At 40.7% G+C, this 26984-nt stretch overlaps 1 protein-coding gene across 1 annotated transcript in view; it reads right to left on the bottom strand.

Moving 5' to 3' along the window:
- cacna1g (calcium channel, voltage-dependent, T type, alpha 1G subunit) overlaps positions 1 to 26984 on the bottom strand; it is a 264447-nt gene that overhangs the window by 109037 nt on the left and 128426 nt on the right. Inside the window, exons 5-9 of the mRNA XM_071461978.1 lie at positions 19488 to 19585; positions 3896 to 4055; positions 1727 to 2027; positions 1222 to 1314; positions 184 to 1090 (exon numbers count right to left, since the gene is read on the bottom strand). Of these exons, the coding sequence (XP_071318079.1) occupies positions 184 to 1090; positions 1222 to 1314; positions 1727 to 2027; positions 3896 to 4055; positions 19488 to 19585 (1559 nt within the window). The remainder of the gene's footprint in view (positions 1 to 183; positions 1091 to 1221; positions 1315 to 1726; positions 2028 to 3895; positions 4056 to 19487; positions 19586 to 26984) is intronic.

Here is a 26984-nt window from a genome sequence, read left to right as displayed (position 1 = left end):
TTCCAATTCTTACTCAATGGGAACTCTCAGCAAAGTGAATCCTATCCACCACAGCTACCTCAGAAGGAACATAGCTAATGGAGCTAATCAAACATTTGGCAAGTTTTAGATAATATCTCTGATCATGATTTTTGACAGTGTATCTGTGACTTCATCCTTGTCGGTATGTAGTGAGTTGTCTACCTGTGGGAGTGTGTGCATCCATCAGGCTCGATGGCCGTCTCTCCAGGGGCATGGGTGGGATATTGAGGTTGAAGTTGATGTTAGTCAGAGTGCTGGCTGCAACACTCCCTCGTCTGGACTCTGCTAGGACTCGGGCCTGCAGGGTGGGGTAATTTTTAGGACCTGTAGCAGCAAAGGGCACCGAGTTCCTCTTCATGGCCCTGGATGCGGGAACTGGGGCCAGGGAGAAGGAGCTTGGAGTTGGCCCCAAGCATGTGGGCGAAGGGGTACAGCAAAGAGTTTCTGTGTTGAATACACTGCAAACTGAAGCTGAATCAGTAGCTCCTGTAGTAGGATTGGACAAAGTGGGAAAGTTTGAATCAGAGATGGCTGCTGTAACAGAAGAAAGTAGTGGCAAAGTAAGACGCCCAGTGCTAGTTGTTGCTAGAAGAACCCCTCCGTTGTTATTATGAGCTCCAGCCTCCACATCCCTCCCCTCCATACACCTGATGCACCCTCCACCCCTCACACTGCCATTTCCCAGGTGGCAGTGGTGGTGGTGATGATGGTGCACCATGTGATGAACTGACACTGATCCCTGCCTGGAGGACTTCCTTCTCCTTCTCTGGCTCTGCCGACGTTGGTGCTCCATGGCCAGGGGCGAGGTGGCAACGTTGAATCCGGCACGATGAGCCAAGAGCCTGCAGATATGGACCACTTGTTTGGCCCCCTTGCGGATGATGTGAACCAGGTACTTGAGGAGCTCATCATAGCAGGAGCCTGGCTCGGAGAGGGAGGCAAGAGTGCTGGCATTGGACATGAACCGCACCCGCTGCTCCTTCATCAACTGGCTCTCCCTCTGCTTGGTCTCTGAGAACTGAGTGGCGATGACCACCAGGCACAGATTGATCATGAAGAATGAGCCAATCTGAGGATAAAGAGGGGTAGATGACATTGTTATTCACACACTTATAATGGATGCTCACATACCTGTCCCCCAACTGACCCACTAGTGAAATCATCAGCTCACAGCTGGTGGCACCATGAAGTGACACTTACAATGATGAGTAGGATGAAGTAGATGAAGTTGTAGAAGGAGTGAGCATCCATCACAAAATACATGATGTCCACCCAGCCCTCCAGGGTGATCACCTAAAGAGAAAAAAAGAGGGAAAAAAAGTTGAGAAAAAACACAGCACAAAAAAGAAAGATAGCAAACTTTTTACATGTCTCTTGTTTGCAGGCAAACCGAGCAGCAGTCAAACTTATGGTAGAACTCGTGTCCAATCTGGCTTTTGGCCTCCAGAATTACCCCCCTAGCCAAGAAAGGCTTGTCAAATGATGTGGAAATGGTGTGTAAAACTGAGACTGCAGTCTCTAGTAATTTGCTAATCCCGTGGGCCCTCTTTCTCTGACACACTGCCCACTGGGGCAATTTGTCATCATCTTGTATCACAGGTTTGCATCACCCAAACCATACTGCATTTGTCTAACTAAAGAAACTGTTCATTTAATCTAGTGTCTTAAAGTCTTACGACTCTGAGGGTGTGATTAGCTGTCTTACCTGAAAGATGGCAATCCAGGCATAGCAGATGTTGTCAAAGTTGATGGCTCCCTTGAAAGGATTGTAGGGACCAGCAGAACACCTGGTGTAATACTGGTTCCAGTTGACACAAGTGGTGTTGTCAGTGCTGTTGTAAGAGTCCATGTCCAGGTCGCACTGCAGACCTCCCTCGTACAGCTTGGGCACTGAGCTGCAGTCCCTCATGCCATTATCTCGGCGCTGAGAGCAGATGAAGGGGCTCTCATCTTCATTTTCAGTGTGGTAGTACTCATGCAACTTCTCAAACTTCACAGATAGAGGGCTTGGGGGAGGAAGAAAAAATATTGCACGGATTACTGATTTTTTGTATCCTGAGACTAGACAATAGCATAAAGAGGTGTTCTGAAAGTTGACATACATCATTTTTAATTTTGTAAAAGTCACTATCAGCTACACAGCCTCTAAAAGCTACTGTGAACAGTATAGGCCTTGGCATGAATACCAAGACCAGACCAAATAAGGCTGTAGTGCCCATCACTGTTTTTTTGCCAGGCCTACTTTTAACTTTACTTTATACTTTTAATTTTGGTAGAATTTTAAATAGATCATCTTTGAAGCACTTAAGTTTGTAGATTTTAATTCCATGCAGCAGTTGATTTCATTGATTAACACTCAGAAAAGCCAGCTGTAATTCTGTAAATCTGCAGCCAAATGATCAGGGAGAGCCCTGTGTTTATTGTGTGAGTTGGATGGACAAGTGTGTATGCTGAATACACCACCTCTTGGCATATCTGTTACAGTGCACTCCTCTGCCTGGAATGCCTGGAAGTGTGTGTGTTTAGTGATTGTGTGATATCTGACTTTTCTGTCAACAAACATTCAGCTTGAACTGAATGTGTTAACTGCATAGTAAATACTTTGTGGGACCAGGCCAGTCTTTTTCCGCTTTAGTACCACTGTTCAACTTCTTAAAAGTTGTTCCACATTTTGTGAGGATATACAAAAACACATAAAAGTAGTAAAATAGAAAATATAAACACATAAACACAGTGGCACAAATACATAGACAGTACACTCACCAGCCACTTTATTAAGTACACTTTTTAAACTGCTCGTTAATGCAAATATCTAATCAGCCAATCACATGACAGCAACTCAATGCATTTAGGCATGTAGACATGGTCAAGACGATCTGCTGAAGTTCAAATCAAACATCAGAAATGGGGGAGAAAGGGGATTTAAGTTACTTTAAATGTGGCATGGTTGTAAGTGCCAGACAGGCTAGTCTGAATATTGCATAAACTGCTGATCTACTGGGATTTTCCCACATAGCCATCTCTAGAGTTTACAGAGAATGGTCCGAAAAAGAGAAAATATCCAGTGAGTAGCAGTTCTCTGGACGAAAATGCCTTGTTGATGCCAGAGGTCTGAGGAGAATAGCCAGACTACTTTGGGCTGATAGGAAGGCAACAGTAACTCAAATAACTACTCATTACAACCAAAGTATGCAGAAGAGCATCTCTGAACGCACAACACGTCGAACCTTGAAGCAGATGGGCTACAGCAGCAGAAGACCACTGAGGCTACAATTTGCATAGGCTCACCAAAATTGGACAATAGAAGATTGGAAATATGTTGCTTGGTCTAATGAGTCTTGATTTCTGCTGCGACATTTGAATGGTAGGGTTAGAATTTGGCATCAACAACGTGAAAGTGTGGATCCATCCTGCCTTGTATCAACTGTTCAGGCTGTAGGTGGTAATATAATGGTGTGGGGGATATTTTTTGGGCACACTTACCACACTTACGTACCAACTGAGCATCATTTAAACGCCACAACCTACCTGAGTATTGTTGCTTACCATATCCATCCTACAGTGTACCCATCTTCTGATGGCTGCTTACAGCAGGATAACATGCCATGTCAGAAAGCAACAGAGCACTTTTGGAATGTGGTGGAACGGGAGATTTGCATCATGGATGTGCAGCTCATGAATCTGCAACAACTGCATGCTATCATGTCAATATGGACCAAAATCGCTGAGGAATGTTTCCACACCTTGTTGAATCTATGCCATGAAGAATTAAGGCAGTTCTGAGAGCAAAAGGGGGTCTAACCTGGTAGTAGCAAGGTGTACCTAATAAAGTGGCCGGTGAGTGTATATCAAACATAGTGAATGTGTAACTCACAACGAGAAGTTGTCTTCCACAAAGCAGCGGTTTCTGAGCAGACCAGCCCACAGCTGGACGCCCACAATGCCAAATATGAAGAAAACAAAGAAGCAGAGCAGCAGCACATTGCCCAGCATAGGCAGGGTGTCCAGCAGCAGGGTCACCAGGATACGCATACCTGAGCAAGGAGAGAAGAACAAGGTCAAACAACTGTGCAGCACAGAGCAGTACAATAGTGCACACAGATACTTGTCAGGATTGTCAGGATTACAGTACGCATTTTATTATTTGAATTGAACATCAAATCTCTTTTACAACAAGTGGCAGCCCAAAAGATTTTTTCAGAACTGCTATAAGCAGCATTTTATTCAAAAGACCAAAAGACTGGTTAATATGAATATTTGCAGTCATTCACACTACCTAGTACTTACTTGCACACTTAATTATCCATTCATTTGACCAAATTATACACTTGCAAGATGATACTATAACACTTTGACAGTTTAATGAAAATTGAATAATTATTATATATGGCAGAAATAATAGCTAACACAGCTTAGTGAATATAGCCTATCAGTGTTTTATGTTTTTTTCCTTAACAGATATCAATGTCCAGTGACATACCAGTAGTGTACCACTCTTGTTGAAATGTTATGTGCAAATTCCTAGTGGTATGCCAGTTCGATTAGCAGTATGTCACTGCTATTTGACTGGCATATGGCACATGAAACGGTATGTCACTTTTGTTCCACTGCCATTTACAACTCCACATTGGTTTAAGACAATTCCTAAACAGCATATACCAGCATATCACTACCATGGTAATGTTATGCTTAATACAGAGCATATCAATGGTACTCCTCTGACATATATCACTTCTTACATTAAATCAATCAATCAATCAATCAATCAATCAATCAATCAATCAATCAATCAATCAATCAACTGTGATGACCTCTGGTACCCACTGCTTCACTCACAGCATAGTCCACCACATCACTGACTTAGTGATTCCCATTGTCTTGTGTGAAATGCATTAGTTGAATCATGGTTGACGTGTGTGGACTCCCTCTCTCCCTCTTGCAAGCCTGAGCCACTTGTAAAACATAGTTTCTTGTTTGTTTGATGCCTAGGTTTTGGCCTAAGATTACCTAAATTGTTGGTTCCAAGTTTAAGGCACATTTTAGAGGAAGGTTAACACTGTTGGTAGTTTGATTTGGGAGAGGCCTCTGGATTGCCTGCAGTGTATGTTGGTAAGTTGTGGATTGGTTGATAGGCTAGCAAAAGTTTTGGTGGGAGATATTAGTAGTGGCTGGTCTGGAAAAAACTGTTTATTCTAACACTTTTGGGGTTACCATTCCCAGTAGGTTGAAGCAACATAGTCCACTTGTGGGCTGGTTGGTTTTTTTATTTTAGTTGTTCAGAACATGATTAAGACATTGTGTCTTGAGTATAATTCAGTGGCCATATAGATGGGTAACAGCATTGCTTGGGCTTCACTGGATCAGTGGGGTTTGTTTTTAAAACACCTGTCAAGGAATGCATGAAGGCTAGAGTTGAGAGTCAATTGGCAAGGGAGAGGTAATCTCAAGTTTGAAAAAAAGCCTTCACCTGAGGTTTAAATGGTTAAGGGTTTCAGACTGACATCTGTTTGGTGTCCTATTGAAAAGATGCTGAAATTTACATGACATTTTAAAATAGATGTTCCCAACCAGGGCTGTAAGGAAGCTATGTTGACCACTTTAAAGAACCAGTTGTTACAGCTTTAAGTCTTGCCAGTTGTCAATATATATATGTATATATATACATATATTATATATATATATATTTGCAGGCTTTTGCTACTGATGATGTAGGGGGGTGGGGAGTAGTTTGACCAAAGGTCTCCCCCATCAAAAAGCATACTTCTATCTCTGTACAGTATCACTATTAAATGACTTTGCATTAAGGAAAGCAAAAGAGGTCAAGCTTTAGAGGGCAGTTGTGCAATTTAAAATGTGTGTGTCTTGTTTAAAATTTCACAATAGTGTAATAATCAGGTTCTCTTGTTGGATGAAAGACTTACTCCTTGGGAATTTTTTGTACTGCTCTGTTGAATAAAGTAAAAGCATGTTGTTGACTTAATAAGGATAACTTTTTGTGGTCCTTTTATCAGGTTACGCTGCCGCCTGTTGGAGGTCTCAGTACACTACAAAGTAGGGATAATTGATTGATCGGCCGCCAATCATGATCGCCTGACTTTCATTAAAAACACGTGGTCAATAGATTGGAATTAATGCTTCTAATCACTGATGACCTAAAAAAACTGATCACCTGTGGTTAATACTCTGGTGTCTGCAGCTGATATCATGTCACTGTGTCAGTCAGAGCTCTTTTAGGTTGTGCAGGCTTCTGCTATTGGGAACATCTCCTCTCTCACTCTCAGAGGTGATGGACGAGATTGAGGGGGGTGGTTTCACCACATGTCTCCCTACTGGAGCGGGGAACGGGGAATCTATCAAATAGCGCACTTATATCCCTGCACAGTATCAGTATTAACCATGCAATTGCTGGGCAGATTTCATATGATTATGTAATTGATGACTTTGCATGAAGGAAGGCAGGAAAGATCAGGCTTTAGATGGCAGTTGTGTGTGTCTTAAGTGTGCTGTTATAAGAAAACACAAAAAAATGATTGGTATCAGTCATAGACTGGCCGATTACACTCATAGATGATTAGTATTGGTGGCAAAAAACGTGATGAGGGCATCCCTGCTACAAAGCTAAGCAGACTGACCAACCACTATCCAGCTGCTCTAACAAACAAAACACAAAAACTGATCATCATCACTGAGGATCAGCCATTCTCACTCATAGATGATCATTATCAATATGAGCAGCAAAACAAAAACGTGATCGGGGCATCCCTAGTCTTCATGAGTAATTCCCTAGACTACAAAGAAAGATATTTATGGCAATTTCTACATCCAAACTTAAATTAACAACGAGCTTTACAGCTTACTGATATTAATTATAAGAGATCATCAGACACACACATCATCAAATGCATCTGTTGCGTACAGTCTCCAAATTGTTTTGCTCCATGTTTTTCAAAAGTTCATTCCTCAGTTAGCTAACATATTATGAATATTTACTAAGCTGTGTTGCCTTGGTGAACTATACATGTTCTCATCCCTCCCTTGTGGGATCTGTTAATTTCAATTAGAGATCCAAAAATACAAATAGAAATTTGGTGGATCATGAAAAATAAATTCATAACTGAGCACATCATTTGTGTGTGAGTCTTTGATTAGAGATAATGTAGGTTCAAATGCTGTAAGAGTTCTGAAAATGTATTCCTGGATGTCATTACAACTATACTTGCTTATGGTGCTATGAGGATAGTGCTAAAAACTGTGTGTAAAATAAACATTTGGCAATGGAATAAGATAGCTGCTGTGAGGCCATTTCATTCATCCAAATTTATTTGTACTTTGCTGCAGTTGTTGAGTATTGAGAAAAGCAATCTTCAGGTTTAACATTATTAAGAAAAGTTCAATCATATTGTGATGTGTTGAGAGGCTATTTCTTGATAGCAACCTACTACCATTTTAAGCTACACGATGTATAAATATCATTTCAAGAATGAAATAGCCATTCTCCATTCTTTTTTTAATTTAAATGATGCAGCAGAGTGGCAGCAAGTCCTCGTAGCTCATAGTTTTTAAGGTGTATTGGTGTGTTTTTGTCGGTTGGTGTTTTTATTCTGCATTGTTGTTTTGTCTGATGATGGAGAAAGCTGTGTACAAAAGGAAGGACCTCCTTGCTTTACAGCATACCAGAAACGGAGTTAAACATCCCATACCAGCTGAGCTGAACATGCAGTACTCAGGATGCAGAGCTGGAGCTAAGCCAAAGGCTAAGATAAAGGATAGGAGATGGAGATGTAAGCCTTATCTCCCATCAAACCTCTTGGGCAATGTCAACTCCCTGGCTAACAATTGTGATGAACTAGAGGTACTAGTGAAGAAACATATATCATACCACATATATATAAGAACCAGCATACCGTGACTGTAGTCTCATGTGCTTTTTGGACACCTGGTTAAATAGCAACACTCTCAATTATTATGTCCATGTACCTGGCGTCATTGCAGTAAGGGCAGATAGAGATGCCAGAGCAAGTGGAAAGAATAAAGGTGGAAGACTGGTGCAACCATGTACCATGTAATTTTCTGCTGCCATCGGCCATTCAATCAGAACAATAACAAAAGACAGAGCTTGGTCATGTTGTGAAGTAGCGTGGGATCATGGGAGTCGTTGTCTGCCTGTCTCTCTCTCTCTTTGTCCTGCAGGCTAGCCTCCTAACATTAATACAGTGGGTGAGGTGTCATTAATGATAATTTTTCTAATCAGGGATTTTCTGCATAACTGGAGACACAGGGTCAGTCACTGTCAGAGTACCAGCAGAGCTCATCACATACAAATACAAGGAAAGACTGACAGGATGGAGAAAGCAAAACAGAGAGAGGGCACTGGCCCTGAGGCCAAGGACCCCAATGCCAGAGCCTGTGTTTGAAATGACTGTTATTATTGTAAGATTTGTCTTTAAAAATTCAGTCAATAGGTAAATGGACAACACAAGGACACTTCGAAATATGAACTGTAGGAGCCAGGAATCAAACCACCAATCTTCCAATACGTAGATGAACCGCCCTACCACAGGAATTTAGTGTAGATGTTTGCCAGCAGAATATCATTGCTCTCTGCCCTCCTCCTGTTTCCTCAACTCAATACTGAAGTATAATGCAAATTTAGATACCATCTATGGATGGCAAACATGATTTTAAAGAGATACACTGTAAGGATAGAAAGTACTTTGTTGGGTTTTACGTGTGGTGGTATTCATTGCAATTGTCTCGTATCGTTGCTGCCTCAAATGAAACATTTGTGTAATGTTTACATTTCAAAATAAATTTCTATCCACAGTCCAACATCTTTCATCTGTACTGTGCCATAAAAGAGTGGCATGCCAAAGCATGTGAGGAATATATGCAGAGAGATTCTGAAAAAAAATGGGTATACAATGAAAGAGGGACTATTTGTGTTGGCAGATGGAATGAAAAACAAGGAAGATTTTGCATATTGCAGAAGGAGACAGCCAGGAGGGACATGAAGGACATAAAGGGAGGAGAAGAAGAAAGGTACCATTGTAGGTCGGAAAAATTAGTGACAGTGAGAAGCATCAGTGGGATAACGTGCATTTTTGGATTGTGTCTTTCATGGCCATCATTTGCTCAAAGGGAAAGATGTGAAGAAGGAAACTCAGCTGGGGAGAAAGTGTCAGCAGTGAAAACACAGATAAGAGGAACATCCTGTCATGATTCAAGAAAAGTGCAAGGGGTTATGTAAAAGTGAAATTTTAAGTCACTACCCAGAACTCATAATGAATGAGTATTGTGAGTATGGTGTGGAGGCTCGTACACTCTGACAAAGCTACAACAGCAGCTCTCTTTCTAAGGGCATTAATGAGCAGTACAGGCAAACACATGTACTTGCCTGACTCATATATAAGCACACATTAAGCAGCAGCTCCTTCAAGTGATTGCCCCCAGAATGTAATTTGCTGAGCTGTTAGGATGCTGCTTAGCTGTGCCTGAGTTAGTGGCAGCAGCTTTTGTGTTTGCAGCAGGTTGAGGCACACTGACTGGTTTCATACACTGTGGTTCAGAGCAGAGATACAGTTGCACAATGACATTTCAATACCAAAAATGCCCATGCTGGTTTTCATACTACTGACAGCTGCACCCATGCAGAGTACAAAACCAGTAATGGCAGAGAGAAAGAGAAAGAGAAAGAGAAAGAGAAAGAGAAAGAGAGAGAGAGAGAGAGAGAGAAAGAGAAAGAGAGAGATTCAGCCAAAGGTATCAGGGCATTAAATATTTGCTGTGGCAAAAATGAGTTTTTGAAGACTGATATTGTTTTTAGTGTGGTATAAATTAAGGCATCAAACAATACATCAACAGCAGGAGAGGCATACTGTATATGAGGACAAGTCTATATTCAGTGATGCAGACAAACCTGAATATCTTGAAAAGAACCCGTGTTTATTTCATAGATAAGAGAATCAATCCTTTGGGTACCTTTCAACCTGAATAGCGTGCTCATTCCAAGTGATTGACATTTCATTTTCAATAACATTAATCTCCTCCTCTGTCTGTGCACCCTCTAAACCTCGCCATGGGCAGCTAGTCCATTCCAACATAACTGGCAGACGGATGGCTGCGTGTGATCAGGGGAGCCATCTGTTTGCAGGCAGATTAGGTCTGCTTCCTCTGCTCTCCTGTCCAGGTCCAACTCCTGCACAGTCAGCTTTGTAATCTGTGATCTGTATACTAATGGGCTTTCTGAGTCAACGGCCTGTGCACACCTGTGTCTCTTCTTATTTGTTTTGACTGGGTGGTGACTTGCTCGATGTCAGAGAATTCAGACGTAGATGACTAGACATTCCCAAAATGGAAATGTGCTTCTGCAAAAGTGAGCCATGTGACACAAAGAGAAAGAACATGCACAAAAATGAAAACTGATGGAGACAACAGAGGAAAAAGAACCTGAATTCTGTTTATCTGTTGTATTATTTGCCCAAGTGACCAATTTGTATGACATTATAGGTAGAAAGTGACGTAATTATCAAATATAGCGGAGATTTGTGCTTAAAGACCAAGTCCAAAACCTTGGCGTGCTGATAGACTCAGATCTGACCTTCAACAGCCATATCAAATCAGTCACCAAATCAACCTTTTATCAACTTAAGAACATATCCAGAATTAAGGGTTTCATGTCCCAAACTGATCAGGAGAAGCTGATTCATGCTTTCATCTCCAGTAGACTTGATTACTGTAACGGTCTTCTGACTGGACTCCCCCAAAAAAGTATCAAACAGCTGCAGCTCATTCAGAACGCTGGAGCTCGAGTTTTAACCAGAACAAAGAGATCAGATCACATCACCCCAGTTCTTAAGACCTTACATTGGCTCCCAGTCAGCTACAGAAAAGATTTTAAAGTTCTGCTACTGGTCTACAAATCACTGAATGGTTTAGGTCCAGAATACATGAATGACATGTTAGTAGAGTATAAACCCAGTAGAGCTCTGAGATCTACTGACTCAGGTCAGATAGTGGAGCACAGAGTTCAGACCAGACATGGTGAAGCAGCATTTAGTTGTTATGCTGCACACAACTGGAACAAACTACCAGCAGAACTGAGATCAGCCCCAACTGTAAGCACTTTTAAATCCAGGTTAAAAACATTTCTCTTTTCATGTGCTTATAGCTGAGCTCTTTTTAAGAACTTAAAACTCTATCTATTTTCTTCTATTTTACTTTTTTTGCCCCTGCTTTTAACTCTGTGTTTTCTTTTGTTTTTATGCTGTTTTATGCTGTTCTTTTTTGTCTTTATGTAAAGCACATTGAGTTGCCTTGGTATGAAATGCGCTATATAAATAAAGATGCCTTGCCTTGCCTTAAATCATGTTTGTGCTCATTTAATATCAAGTCTGTCTTGTTCTTAAGGAAGTGTGTTGACCACTTCTGACCAAAAAGTCCAGAGTGAAATGCAGGTGTAATCACAGGTAAAATAATTCCTATACTACAGACACACAAATCCCAACTTTACTTTCAACCTTGTTAGCATAATTGATTAATTGTCAACTACCTTTCCTGACAACATGCATTTTTGTGTAAACTATAGTGGAAATCATATCATTCAGAGTGAAATAATGCCATTAATGCTGCTTTGTCGCTCCATATAGGAGATCCAGAGGATCTGTTGTAATCAGTCTGCATTACTGTTATGTTTCAATGCTTAACTGAGCCAGGTACAGTATTTTCTGTTATGCTGAAATGATTTGAAAATGATTAAAGATTATAAGCACAATTAAAATTCATAATTTATGACTTAAATTAAAGTAGAACTGTGGCCAATGTCTATTTTGTGTAGTGCAAGTCTTGAAAGGGTCAAATTCATCAGTTTAGTTACACTGACTTATATTTGGTATGAGGTGACAGGTTTCTCACAGCAAAATACATTACTAAAAAGAAGGAAGTATATTTGTAGGGTGAAGTGCATAATTTAAGTCAAAGCCTACTACTGCCTTTGACAACTTACGCTTGCCATATTACTTGTGGTTCTGACCGCATTGGCATGTAATAATAAAAAAATAGTGGAAAGCTTTGTAGAACACAATATAAAATACAGTAATACCTGTAGCAATGTTGGAACTTAAAATTATACTTAAGTCTGTAAGTCCATTGCCCTGATGCTGATGCTGTTAGGTTTTCCCACAAACCAACTCCAGGGATGATATTGCATCTTGATCTCACTGTCTGTGATGTTTTTCATCTTTCTGTCATGATTGTTTGCAACAAGCTACTCTAAATTAAGGTTGCTGGGACTTTGAAAGGGGTTTCAGTCAAATTGACAATATAGGGCATTCTTTTCTTATTTGAATGCACATATTTATGCATCTAAACATTCTAAACAGCACTTACCAAACTCAAACCTCTCTGAGAAATCACAGTTGTGTTGGGGAGATGGTTGCCTACTTGTCTTTAGGCTATCTCGGAATACTGATGTACCACAGCATGATGCCAAGTGATCAAAAAACTGGATTTCAATTTTCAAGAAACTGCTGCAACTTAAAACTTTAAACTGAAAATCTATTTGGACTGTGAATACAAGTAGAAGAGTATATTCTTTCTTTAAGCAACAAAATATCACTTGCCTGCCAACCACTGCTGGGGAGTCATGCTGAGATTCGACTGACAAGAGTTTTTGTTTTAGCTGCAAGCAGACTGAAGCAGACTGACTTTCTCTTCTGAACTCGTTCTAACCTTATCAGTCTTTAATTTTTTCAGCTCAGTGTGGCCCCCACCTAACAGATTCGAGAAGAACAGTAGCTGGGATGATCTTGTGAGCTGTTTAATTACAGTACTGAGGGTAGACAAACAATGTGCTGTAGGAGGACGAGGGCATGAGCACACACAGTGCTGGGAGGTTGATGATGTTGATGTGTTCTTGTTGCCTTTAGTGTTTATCTGGGCAGAAGTACAAAACAGTGTATATGAACCAGGAGTTGCTCAAACACCAAGTCTAACAAAGCTTGGAGAACAGGATGAAAGACTATGTATAACTGATGCATGGGCAAAAATAACACTACAACTGTGCAGTGTGAGGAAAGTATGTGTGTGAGTGCTGCCTCTGTGTCTGCTAGTTTGATAAGGCTTTGGGGAAAGGGCAAATGTGTTGGCTAAACAATCATAAAGTGTGCAATGGCTATTCTGGACTCAGTCTCATTAAGACAGTGTCAGAGTGTTTGTGTCTTGTGATAATCACCTCGTGAATGCTGCCTCTAGCTTGTCAGTCAACATTGCCTTGTTCAAACGGGGCTTAGTCATAGCATCAGATGTGTCATCTAGACTAATCAGCATGTTAAAATTTTTTCCTGTAATATCTATTGTTCTTTGGAGGCTTGGGGCATCATGTCACCATTGCCCTTCACCCTGATGAAGTTTATACAGATTCTTCAGGTAGTTACCCATGAATGTTTGCCGTCTAAATTGCTGTAATCAAACATCTTGAAACCAATCAAACCATGACTTGCAGGATGTCAAGAGAGACTCAATGAAAAATGTCCACCAACCACATGCTGGTGTAACTAAACCACCAGCAATGTGTAGACTCTGGGGATTCTATCTCCTCTCTACATATGGGCCTATGCTTAATGAAGATGCTTTATGTCAAATGGTCCTGTCCACAATAAATATTCCTATACACTCCTCACTGCAGTGAAGCTGGGAACTTCCACACAATAGTCAGGAGTGTTGTCATTTAACCAGGTCTCCATGAAACACAAGAGACTACACTCATCATATGCTCATTGGTTCATCACAGGGGCCTCCAGTTCATCACACTTGTTAATCATGGAGTTGACATTCCCCATGAAGATAGATGGTAGAAAAGGTTTATATCTCCATCTCATAGCCTTTAGCTTAGCCTTTAGCTTATCCCTGACTCAATACCACATCTTCAGCTCAAGCTGTATGGACATCCTTGCTTTACGGCATACCAGGCCCTCCCTCACAGACACTATTTTTTCCATTGTCAGACGAAACAACAATGCAGAATAAAGACTTAAAATGACTGAAACACACTCATACTTTACAAAAAAAAAAGTACAAGCTACAAGGACTTGCTGCCTCTCTACCAGCGCATCATTCGAATACATTATTTGTTGAATTCAAGTCTCCCGACAAGTGTGGGAACAAGAAGGTATCAGAACCTATTGAGTCTCCCAACTTGTAGAGTCCAGTTTAGGTCATTTCCAACCAGGCACTTTGGCTGGTGAGCAACCATTATCCTGATGTTTTTCTTGAGTGTCTGCTAAATGTGGCACTTAGCCTGATGATAAGACAAGTTATTTAACCTTCTCTGTATATAACAATGGTACCTTTACTGCTGCAAACACAAGGCAGAAAAATTCTATTTCAGCATATTAAAGTCAGTATTCTAGGTTTCAGTGCCAGCTCTTCACTACTATTTGCATATTGTAGCAGCTGAATCAAGGTTACAGAAGTAGCAATTGCTGACAATATATTCCAAATGTTGAAGTTTGCAGTTATTCAATACTTAGTAGAGGCACAGTTTACTTTTGAAGAAGTAAAAAAAATTGCAGTTTGGGTTTCTCGATAATTAAGTGAATCTAATTTTAAAATCTTTCTTAGCTCTCCATGTACTGGACATGCGCATACCCACTGAAACTCACAATACAACGTCACCAAAGCACCATATCTGTTTCCATGCCATGAGCACTGTCCAATAAAAGATTCCTAGCTGCTCCCTTTGAATATTAAGACCCACACAAAGCCATGTCACATGTTGTCATATCTGCCTTTATGTAGCCAATGCAGTCCCTGTAGGCCCATAGTAGGACGTGAGGGTAATATCCAATCAGGTGGCAGACAGTGGGTGGTGATGTGGTGGTGACATGGCCTGGGATTTTTGATAATGTTGGCAGACGGTAGATGAAGCCTGCAAAATGTATCTGTCACTTCCACTTGCAGGACTGCCATGTTAGTGCATCAATCAATGCCAGAGCCCAGGCCATGGACACTGGCCCAGTGTTCATAAATGCCTGAGGGTGTGTGCGTGTATTTTGAGATGACCTCCAGCCTTCTGCTCCCTTACAGACTTAAGGGAAGGGGGAACAGACAGAGAGAGAATGAGAAAGAGCAATGTGGGGCTGTAGACAGCGAGCCAGAGGGACATGAGTAACAGTTTAGACGTCTGATGATTCAGATAGCTTACATTTTTGGCAGTGTTGGATGAGTATCAACAAGAAACCTAACTAAGAGGCTAGGGATGGAAAGTTTATACCACCTTGGACTGACAGTTTGAATGAACCCTACTGATGTGCACATTGATAATGTATAAAATATTTAATCTGCAGTGTGTATCTGCTGAGGTGTGCAGCACTGTCTCATCTTCATCTTCAGAAACAGTGGCAAGAAAAAGTAAGTGAACCCTTTGGAATTACCTCCATTTATGTATAAATATATAGATATGGATCAATTTTGACAAATAACACTCAAATCATTGTACCATTTTTGTCTATATTGAAAACATAATTCAAACATTCACAGTGTAGGCTGGAAAAATCCCTCAGCTGAAAGGGTTACAGAGTCACCTCCAAAAAGTTTAGATTATTATCAGACAATCACCTCCACAAACTGGAGGTGATTTAATCAATTTATCTTTATTAACAGGTTAAGGTACCACAGACTTTTAAGGTTGCATTAATTAAACCTACTTAAAAGGCCTACTCTTGATCCAGATGTTTTAACCAATTACAGATCCATATAACCTTTATTTCTAAAATCCTCAATAAGTTGTTGCAAACCAGTTATGTGATTGTTTGCATGGGAATAATTTGTTTGAAGATTTTATTGCCCCATCTCAAACAGGAAAAAAAACACCTTAATCAGTGGTATAAATCTACTTTAACATGTAGGAAATACATTCTTCCAGAACTGGAGTACCCATGTATTAAAATTCAATTAAGTGTACCAAACATCTTCCCCCAGAGTTATGATGAATGCTGAAAGCTTCTCCAAGGGACTTGATTAGGAAGCTAAAGGGATGAAGGGGAGCAAAAGACAGTTAACAGCCACACCAAATACATGGAGAAGAGGATGGAACATTACAGATGGAGCAAGAGACTCAGATTTGTGTATTCGTATTGTAATGGAGAAGTGTGATAGTTTTTTTAGTCTGAGTTTGGCTATAAACTCCTTTTAATAAAATGTGATGAGTTGGAAAATTGCGTATAAATGTGACTGGCTGGGGAAAGCCAAAACACAAAGACACAGTCAATGCAGTATACTCAGTGTGGATCAGATAGTCTTTGACCTACATTCCACTGCTGGAATTCAATCCTGCTGCATAATCACCAACTACAGCAAGTAGCATGACAGAGGAGTGGAGGTCACCTAAACTATCAAAGGTGTATGTAATGAGTTACATTTAGTCTCACTGCTGTAACAAAGTTGTATTTCAAGTTGAAATTGTTACAGAGTAAAAACAAAAGTCACAGCATCTCGTGTTGAAACAAACAAGAATGAAACAAATGACAAGAGCCAAATCAGCAGCTGCAGCAGAGAAGAAACTGCTGATTGGATGCGCCACCCAGTGACCAGAGCAAGACCACACCTGCCACGTTGCGTGTCCAACTGGTGAATGATTGGTCTGGCTAAATGCTAAAAGATAAAATACTGATGATGGATGATTCAGCGGTGACTTCTATGTTCACTTTCATCGTCAGTGATGTTTGCACTACCTCTCAGCTGTTTTTGGTAATCCCTGTTATGACAGCAGAGCTCATTCAACTCAGTGTTTGAAAACATGGAGGAGCGCAGAGAAACAGAGAGACTGAGTGGACTGGTTATATTCTGCACTGAGAATCAACGAGCGGAACAGTTGGATTTAGAGCAGATTGTGGAGGACTTTGCAGTACAGACTCACAGAGTAACGTTCAGTACAACAATGACTGATTGGTGTAATTCACTGTAGAAGGGGAACGTCAACAACTACTAAGTTGCCTAGAAGTGTAGGGTTTTGTCTGTGTTTGTCGGCTACAGCTGCTGCGGAGTTTACATCTCTAGCTTTTCTGCTGCTCTATTCTGCTGTTAAGAAGTGGCAGCTCTTTGATTTATGTAACTTTATATTGCTACAAAAAAGTCTATGGACACCTGCAATGGTGCTGTAATCATCAGTTGTATGCACAGGCTGCAAATGCCTGACTGGAATTTATTGGTTGCTTTCCTGCAGTTCATACCTGGGAAAGGGCTTATATGTGTCACACCACGGTGAGGTCACGTTGGGTTTTTTGTCCTGTCTCCATGTCTTGTCTTGTCATTTCCTGTTTTATTTTGAAAGAGTAACTCTCCTCTCGTTTCAGGTCACTTGCCCTCCCTCGTGTGTCTTGGTTTGATTGTCTAAGTGTTTCCACCTGTCCTTCGTTACCATGTGTTTAAGAGTCTGTGTCTCCCCTTGTCTTGTGTCAGTGTGTCGTCTATGTCAGTGTCTGTATGCGATCATTCTAGCCTCCCACAGTTTTGAAACAAGTCGGTATCCTGTACCTTTTGGTTTTGTTCTTGTTCCTCCTTGTCGAGTGATTTTGTTATAGGTCTCTTAGTTTAGTTCCTCCAGTTTTCAGGAGTGTTTTTTGTTAGTTCGAGTCTGATTAAGTAATAAAGACCTTTTTGAGAACACTATCCTGCATCTGCGTCCTGACTCCTAGCCTGGTTGTGACAATATGCATTGAAATACTAATGCATATATGCCTGTATATATGTCTGGAAGCCTAGAGATGTGCTTTAATTTACAGATTTATCATATATCATTATCATCACAAAATACAATTCTACCTCTCACCTTACCCCTTTTAAAAATGCAATTCATTATTTTAACTTGGGATGGGCAATCTAGTGATCATATATCATGGATGAACTTACTTTGGTATCTGATCTACTTTTCAGATGAGTTGTACAGATCGCATCATTAAAAGGTACCATATTTTGATATTTAATTTAAAAAGTTTAACTGCTGCTAGGCAGCTAATTGTTAACTGTTAAACAGCTAGCCCACTAACTGCAGTCCACTGCAAACAAAATGCAGATCGCAGTTAAGATTGTGGATTGTGATTTTTCCCAAAAACACTGTCATGATCTTTTTGCCAGATTGCCCACCCCTAATTTTATTTGACTTTGTACTTTTATCTGAGTAAGATTTCTTTTAATTAACAGTACTTTTATTTGAGTGCAATAGTCTTTCCATCTCTGAAAACTATGCAGCTAATATCCTCTTCTACTAAGCCCAATTAATCATGCTAAGGACGATATTACTTGTTGGTCATTGTAATAAATTATGAAATGTTAGTTTGTAGATACTTATTTTGAATTACGGTACAGTGACTTAGTGCATAAGAATACAAATTTGGGCTCTTTCAGGCCAGGTTATTAAGTTCCATGCCTAAATTAGCTATTAATAATGTGACATTTAAGATAGATATCAGTTGGATGTCGATGAGAAAACAGACATGTCAGTGGAGCCCTGTTGCCTTAATTAAGAACTAAATTTGTTTGTGACTGTGGTTCAGCAATTCAAACTTTTTAATTAAGGATCCAAGTATGAATTTGATTGGAATCATAAAGGAATGGTTTGACACTACAGGAAAAACACTTCATTCATTTTCCTGCAGAGAGTTAAATAAAGAAATGGACACAACTCTCATGGTGGAACATAAATGTAAAACTAGAGCAAGCAGCCAGTAAACGTAACTTGGGGATTAAAGGGGAAACTGGCTCTAGCTTTATTTTTAGTGTACAGTCATGACAGTGATATCGATCTTGTCACCTCAGCCTCAGCAGGAAATTGAGTAAGTTCCCTAATTCCCAAAATGTTGACTTTTTTTATACTATCCAATTTAAAATTGATCCAAAGGATTTTCAATGCTTTTGGGCTAATGGCAATGGTCCTTTTTGGCCATTTGATTATAACAATGACAAAGCAGTGCTAATCCTAAACCTAACCTTGTTCATGATCTGGGAAGCACCAAATTCAGTTGTGGAAATCCCTTTTTACTGAAACATTGCGATTACTTTTCTTTCTGCATTTCAAATACTTCATTTTTCCTTAGCATTGAAATCTCAATGATCAGTCCAGCCGTTTTGAGTTGTTAAGCAGGTCACACTAAGGCAAGGTATCAAGTCCAGATCAGGTGTGAATAAAACATTTCTATGTAACACTTCTGAACATCTGAGCCTCACACACTCCAAAGTTTTCACTCCAAACTTGAATGGACACTATGTAATTTCTTTTAGAATTGTTTACAATGGCCTTAATCCATGGTCAGCCTTGAAGCTGTACACTGCCTGGATTTGGTTTTAGACCAAAAGACATGTATTTGACTCCAGGGGGAGCCAAAAGTGTTGGGATATTAGAGGACAGTGTGCTCTCAGATCCAGAGTGTGGTTAGAGAGCTGGAGTGTGAGGACCAGTAGTTCTGCACACTCACTTGGCACTCGGTTTATGGCTCTCAGTGGTCTCAGCACACGAACTGTCCTCACTGCTGAAAAGCTGACATTCTGCAAGTTGAGGGAGTACTCCAACATCCTGCAACATGAAGAGAAGGAAAATATGTGTTACCACAACAAACCAAATACTTTCATTGCTATCACAGGTCATCTGCTTGATCATCTGGGATCAGACATACAGAAAATTTAAAGGTAATATTATGAAGCCAATTATATATTGCATGTATTACATGCTCTCCCACTCTTACAGGGCAAGTGGTAATCCTATACTCTGAATCACATTTACACTATTGGCTTTAGACACCACTGCAATGCATGTGTTCTGGCAAACAATGTGCTTTCATTCCAGAGCTAACTGGACTGCAACTACAAGACCAGAAAGTTAGAAAAACACCACACACACACACACACACGCACACGCACACGCACACACACACACACACACACACACACACACACACACACACACACACACACACACACACTCACACTTAAGTGCATGTGTTTGTGCTTGTATGTGGAGCAAAGCATACACGCAATGTTTGTGTGCCTGACAAACACATGCGTATACTCACATGTACCCTTGCACTATCAACCTTCAAAGAAGCGAAAAGAATATGTGCATCCCCTTTGAGACATCAAGAGTGCGTGAATTGCTTGTCATTGACACATTGGAGGATGTGGCATCCACAGTACATAAAAGAGCAGTATCAGATCAGTCTGCCTTGTAACCTTGAGACGGCACTCACTCTTACCAGCCTCTCCAGCAGCTCTTTAAAGGCTCTCTCAGGCTGTGATGGGAGTTTAGAAGGACAGCACTTAGAGGAGAGAGCCAGTGTGTGGAATACTTGAAAAAAAAAAAGTTTTTCTTGTTGCTTGAACAGTGTTTATCGTCTTCTCTTCTCACACTCACCCTCTTGTGTGAGTGTGTGTTTGTGTGTGTGTGTGTACAGCAGATGCTGAACACATCTGCAGGGGCATGCAGATGAAGGAATTCCCTCCTTGCAACGACTCCAAGTCTGTCTGTCTGACAAATTTGCAACACATGTTGGACAGTATATGTGTGTGCATGAGTGTGTACAAGCCTGCTGGTCACTTCAAGTGCAAGAAATGCCTTTAATAAATGTATAAATTTGTGTCCCAATACACTATGAGCCTTTCCTGTTTTGTGATACCAAAGAAATATGGAATACACGCACATACGCTAAGTATACACACGCATACCCATAGCTGACAGATGGCCTGCAGGCCAGAGACAGAAGGTAGATGGGTTAACAGTTAACAGTACAGAGATGCCCTCACATCACCAGTGGAGAGGGATTGCAATATCATCCAGTCCCTGGGAACAGGTACAACACATCAGCTGCTATGTAATGGCCACCATGGATATTCAGGACAAAAGAAATCAACTGGCATTTGTAATAAAGACTAAAAATACACTTTTGGAGCACAGAAAATAATTGACATATTGTAGAACCCCATTAGTCAACTATTAGTCTTAAGAATTTGGGGGGAAATATCATATACAACTAGAAATAAAAAATGGCATTAAAGGAGCACTCCACCAATATTACATTTCAAGGTCAATTCATATAGACAGAGCCTGTGAAATCATATTTATAATGTCTTCTGAGGATCAGCGGAGAAGTTTTTGGAGCTTGATCCATATAAGGGGCTAAAGGTTAGTTTGTCTTCCCTCAATTACACCATTTTAGGCAATTATTTTTTTCAAGTCCCACAGCTTTATTCAAGACCAATAATACATCGCTGGACAACCCCTTTAACTTTAGTTAGTTTTAAGTCACTATTGATGCACAGTACAGTACAATCAAAGAGCAGTTATGTCATTCCACGAGAAAAGAAATAATTACATGAGTAAAGATTATTAATGCTTATTTAAGAGATAAAGAGCTAAAAAGATTTGGCAATTAATTAATTAGTCAGAAGAATCTTTTATATCAACTATTTTGATCAATCACTCAATTAAGAGTCCAAGTACAGGTTTAGCAAAGCGGTGAGAGAAGCTAAACGACTGTACTCTGAGAAACTTCAGCTCCAGTTCTCAGCCAATGACTCTGCTTCTGTCTGGAAAGGGCTCAGAAAGATCACAAACTACAAACCTAAACCCCCCCACTCCACTAACGACTTCCGTCTGGCCAACGATCTGAATGAGTTCTACTGCCGCTTTGAAAGACAGTGGGACAAGCCTGACACTAACCTCCACATCAGAGCCACATCAGAACCCCCCTCCTCCCCTACCAAAGGAACGTCTCTCTCTATCCTGGAGAGAGATGTCAACAGGCTTTTTAAGAAGCAGAACCCCCGCAAAGCAGCCGGTCCTGACTCTATCTCTCCATCATCCCTGAAGCACTGTGCTGATCAGCTGTCTCCAGTGTTCACGGACATCTTCAACACCTCACTGGAGACCTGCCACGTGCCAGCCTGCTTCAAATCCTCCACCATCATCCCTGTCCCCAAAAAACCAAGGCCCACAGGACTAAATGACTACAGACCCATTGCCCTGACCTCTGTGGTCATGAAATCATTTGAGCGCCTTGTCCTGTCCCATCTCAAATCCATCACTGACCCACTCCTGGACCCCCTGCAGTTCGCCTACAGAGCCAACAGGTCTGTAGACAATGCCGTCAACATGGCTCTCCACTTCATCCTCCAGCACCTGGACTCCTCAAGGACCTATGCCAGGATCCTGTTTGTGGACTTCAGCTCTGCCTTCAACACCATCATCCCGGCTCTGCTGCAGGACAAGCTCTCCCAGCTGAGCGTGCCTGACTCCACCTGCAGGTGGATCACCGACTTCCTGTCTGACAGGAGGCAGCACGTGAAGCTAGGAAAGCACGTGTCTGACTCCCAGACCATCAGCACTGGATCCCCGCAAGGCTGCGTTCTTTCTCCTCTGCTCTTCTCCCTGTACACCAACACCTGCACCTCCAGCCATCAGTCTGTCAAGCTCCTGAAGTTTGCAGACGACACCACTCTCATTGGACTCATCTCTGATGGCGATGAGTCTGCCTACAGGTGGGAGACTGAGCGTCTGGTGACCTGGTGCAGGCAGAACAACCTAGAGCTAAACGCTCTGAAGACAGTGGAAATGATAGTGGACTTCAGGAAGAGCCCAGCCCCACCCACCCCCATCTCCCTGTGTGACTCCCCCGTGGCTACCGTGGAGCATTTTCGCTTCTTGGGAACCACCATCACACAGGATCTCAAATGGGAGCTAAACATCAGCTCCCTCATCAAAAAAGCTCAGCAGAGGATGTATTTCCTGAGGCAATTGAAGAAGTTCAACCTGCCAAGGACTATGATGGTGAACTTCTACACCTCCATCATTGAGTCCATCCTCACCTCCTCCATCACCATCTGGTACGCTGCTGCCACGGAGAGGGACAATAACAGACTGCAGCGTATCATCCACTCTGCTGAGAAGGTGATTGGCTGCAATCTTCCGTCCCTCCAGGACCTGTACGCCTCAAGGACTCTGAGGCGTGCAGGGAAGATTGTAGCTGACTCCTCCCACCCTGGACACAAACTCTTTGTGACACTCCCCTCTGGCAGGAGGCTGCGGTCCTTCAGGACCAAAACCTCTCGCCACAAAAATAGCTTCTTCCCATCTGCTATTAGCCTTATCAACAAGGCTAGAGAGCCCCACTGTTGCTGATCAATTGCACCAATCACCAGAAAAAATTCCTTGTATGTGAAAACATACTTGGCAATAAAACTGATTCTGATTCTGATTCTGAATTGTATCCAAGAAAATATTAAGCAAACGTTCCAGCTACTTCCCTGCTTCCAGTTTCTCAGTTATAAAAATGTGTTACTTTTATTGTTATATACCATTATTAAGTGAACATTTTTCAGCTTTTAGACTGTTGGATATCTCCTCGGGCTTCAGTAAATTTTGAACAACCATTTTCTACCATTCTCTGACATTTTATTGCTTAAACTATTATTTGATTAATTGAGAAAATAATCAGCATGCTAATTAAGAAAATAATTGTTATTTCTAGCCTTCAGTTACTATAACCTGATTATATGTCACTAAATAAAAATTATACAAAATAACATAAGAAAAAGTCTGGTGTTTTGGTCACTGATGGTTGTTTCCCTGGCTGGAATAAAAACCAAGACAATCAGATTTGTTGGTGTGATTAAGAGTGGGGTAATCTTGTGTTCCAGAACCACAAAAATGGCTTGGTTGTTGTAAAATGACTTACAGAAACAGTGACCCTTAATGCAGTTCTTCTGTCTGGCCAAATTACAGTCCCATTCATAACGCCCCTAAAACCATAAACTGGCTGCAAATGCATTCTGTCCACTGCAGTCTGATTTTTGTACAGATAAAAGTAATAAGATACAAGGTATTAATTAGTTATCTTTAGATGTGCTGGCAGATTTTGTTTCCCTCTGTTTCCATTCTTTGTGCTAAATTAAGCTAAGTGTTGCTCTAGCCTTATATATGCCATATAAACGTAAGTTATCCCTCTGCAAGAACGTGAATAAGCATGTCTCAAAATGTCAAACTATTGTGGTAAAACTGCTCTAACCATCTCTATGATGTTGACACAACAAATACAATGGTCACTACTGATTAGTTAGGTCAGCATAACAAACCCTTCCAGACTGAAAAAAAAAAAAAAAAAAAAAAAAAAAAAATATATATATATATATATATATATTCTAAATTCAGCACGATTTCACTGCTGAGTATTACAGGCCCTATGGGAAATTTATGGTAATATCAGGACACCGATGGGAAAACTCATGTTTGAGTGCCACAGACACGCTATAAATCCCCAGAGTAATGTAATACAAATATGAGGGTAATTTTTCATCAGACAGGGTTACATAAACAAACTTAAAAGCAGATGATGAATGATGTCTGTTGAAAAATAGTCCATGCAAAAACACTTGCTGCCCTTGATGAGAGCCAGATGAATTTTGGTGTGCTCAGTGAAAACTGACCCATCTCCCCTCATCTGGAATGAAGAAACAGCCGAGGAGAAATGGAGTGTATCAAACAAACGATGGAAACGACAGGAAGTTGTGCGCTGATTTCGTCAGAGTCTGTGCCAGTGTTGATGTTGCTGATACAGGGAAGGGCAGTGGGAGGAGAACAAAGAAATGAGAAGCAGGAGAAGACAAGGGAGGCCCAACCTTCAGGGGAAGTTTGCGTGAGGAGAATTCCCAAACTAAAGCAAATCTACACACAGGGACGGAGATGTGTGTAGACAGTTTGCTTTTTAGCTCATTCTTTGTTATCGTGCCAAAACAACCAGGCACATGAAGGATGGTATACATGCAGCTTTCCAGCTACACCACCTCCAAAACAAAGGCAACAGTAGCTTGGAACATCTTGTGCATATACACATACAGACTAGATGTAATGCCACCCAGAAAGACCTGTAATAGGAAAACTATGCAAGACAGCTCAAGAATGTGGGACAGTGTCCAATGCTTAACCCATCCTGTCCTCATCTAACCTAATTGTTCTGCCTTACTGCTTGCATATATGCGTCTATCCATCTTAGTCACTCCACCCATCACTCTTCCTGTGGCTACTGCACTGTTGTAAAGTAGCTACCAGTCCTATATCTGACAGATGGATACAAAGAGATAGATAAGTGAAAGATAAACCAAAAGGCTAAATCCTGGTAAAATCATTTGTGAGACATATATAAAAGGAACCTCACCAGTATACATTCATCATTTCCCTGGGTTTCCATTTGACAATTTCGATGCAAAAAATGATAGATATACTGAGAAAAGCTGAATGGAATTGTCAAATTTTGGTGGAGTCTCCTCAGTTTTCATGCTTGATTTGAAGCTGGGACAGAGGCGCATCGTCAGGAGAAGCAAACCAGGCAAATGTTTGGGGCCACCAAGGGGAAAAGGGGCCCCTATTGGCCGCTCAAATTGGAACATTTTGAATTGAGAACTGTAAATCCCGTTAAACCTCCAATAAAGACACTATACAGTTCACTGCTGAACTTCTGCATTTTCTCAATGCATCAACATATTCACTTTCTTTTTTTTCAGGCATGCAGAGAAACCCTCTGCCCACTGCCACACACAATTTGGGATGAATCAGATCCTCCATTACAAAATTAAAGGAGTTCAGATGTGCCATCACCCATTCAGCCTAGCTTTATTTTGTATTTCTTTCATTTAAGGGGTGTACCAAAATATCTGTCAATTTAACTACATTTGCAGTAAAATGTTTTTATACAAGTATTCGTTTCATATGCGGGAGACCTTGGAGAATATGCAAAACATTGTTGTGCTTTGTTCACCTCCAGTAAGGGTATCTCAAAATTTTGGATGCCTTCCCACTAGCCTATTGGGTTTGTTGATAATTTGAACTATTTTCGGAACATGACATGCTGTTGGATCTCATCAGTCAGTCCTTTAGGGGATAATGTTTGCAAATTGAATATCCAGTATATTAAGAATTTCATCAATGTTACCACCTCTCTCAGGTAAAGTCCCCTTTTTAATACCCTGGAACCTAATGGTTTTAGATCTGACAAGAGAGGTGGAGGTGTAGCAGTACTTTTCTCCATCATGTTTTTATGCAGACAGTTCACTTTTGGTGAGTTCACCTCATTTGAGTGTCTTGCACTTACAGTGAAATGTATCACTCCTGTCTTATTAATAACAATATATTGACCCCCCCTCCCCCAAAACCACCAGCACTTTTATTGTTGGATTTAACAACCTATTTTCCTAAATTTCCATAGATTTTGATTTTATATTGATTTCTTTCTAATCTAGAGGGCTTAACAACCTGTTAGAGTCCAACGGTTTTTCTCAGCATGTAGCTGGATACAACCTGTGTATTTTAGATCTAGTTATGTCTAAAGGAGTTAATGTATTTTCTGTGTCAACAGTTGACGTTGCCTCATCAGATTTGTTTTAAATAAGTTTGAAACCTGTAAGGGTCACCTCTACCAAAACCGTCTAGAAACAGTACCTGCCTGCTAACTCTGCTAATTTTTCACAACCAATTTCAGTAGTCATCTAATATGACATCCTGCAATGAAATGTTAACTGCCTTAAATCACACTAAATCAGTTTTAGATGGCATTGTTCCCGTTTAAATTAAAGTGTTGTTAAAGGGCTGAGTTTGTTAGCTTTCTGTGGACAAAGCAGAAGCCTCCTTACAGAGATTTGATCAGATTTCACTCCGGGAGGGCTGACACTGAGCGTACCCGAGCGAAAACGTAATGATGTAATTCTTTGCGTCGGAGAAAGCGCTGCTATTGGTTACTGCTTTTGGTAAGCTTGATCCATTAAAAAAAATATTTTATTTTAACATTGAATGAGTTTACAAACATTCAGACATATCAGTTCATATAATCATATAATAGACAAATTTCAACAGAGAAAATAATAATAATAATAATAATAATAAATACATTTAAAATAAAGAAAAGAGAATACAAATATAATTGGAGTGACAA

This window comes from Trachinotus anak, unplaced genomic scaffold (assembly GCF_046630095.1).
Source record: "Trachinotus anak isolate AG129_WGS33_773 ecotype Australia unplaced genomic scaffold, CSIRO_AGI_Tana_v1 ptg000025l, whole genome shotgun sequence".
In the NCBI taxonomy this organism is placed as follows: Eukaryota; Metazoa; Chordata; class Actinopteri; order Carangiformes; family Carangidae; genus Trachinotus; species Trachinotus anak.
The sequence above is the reverse complement of the archived record's forward strand: the minus strand, read 5'-3'. Positions and strand labels throughout refer to the sequence as shown.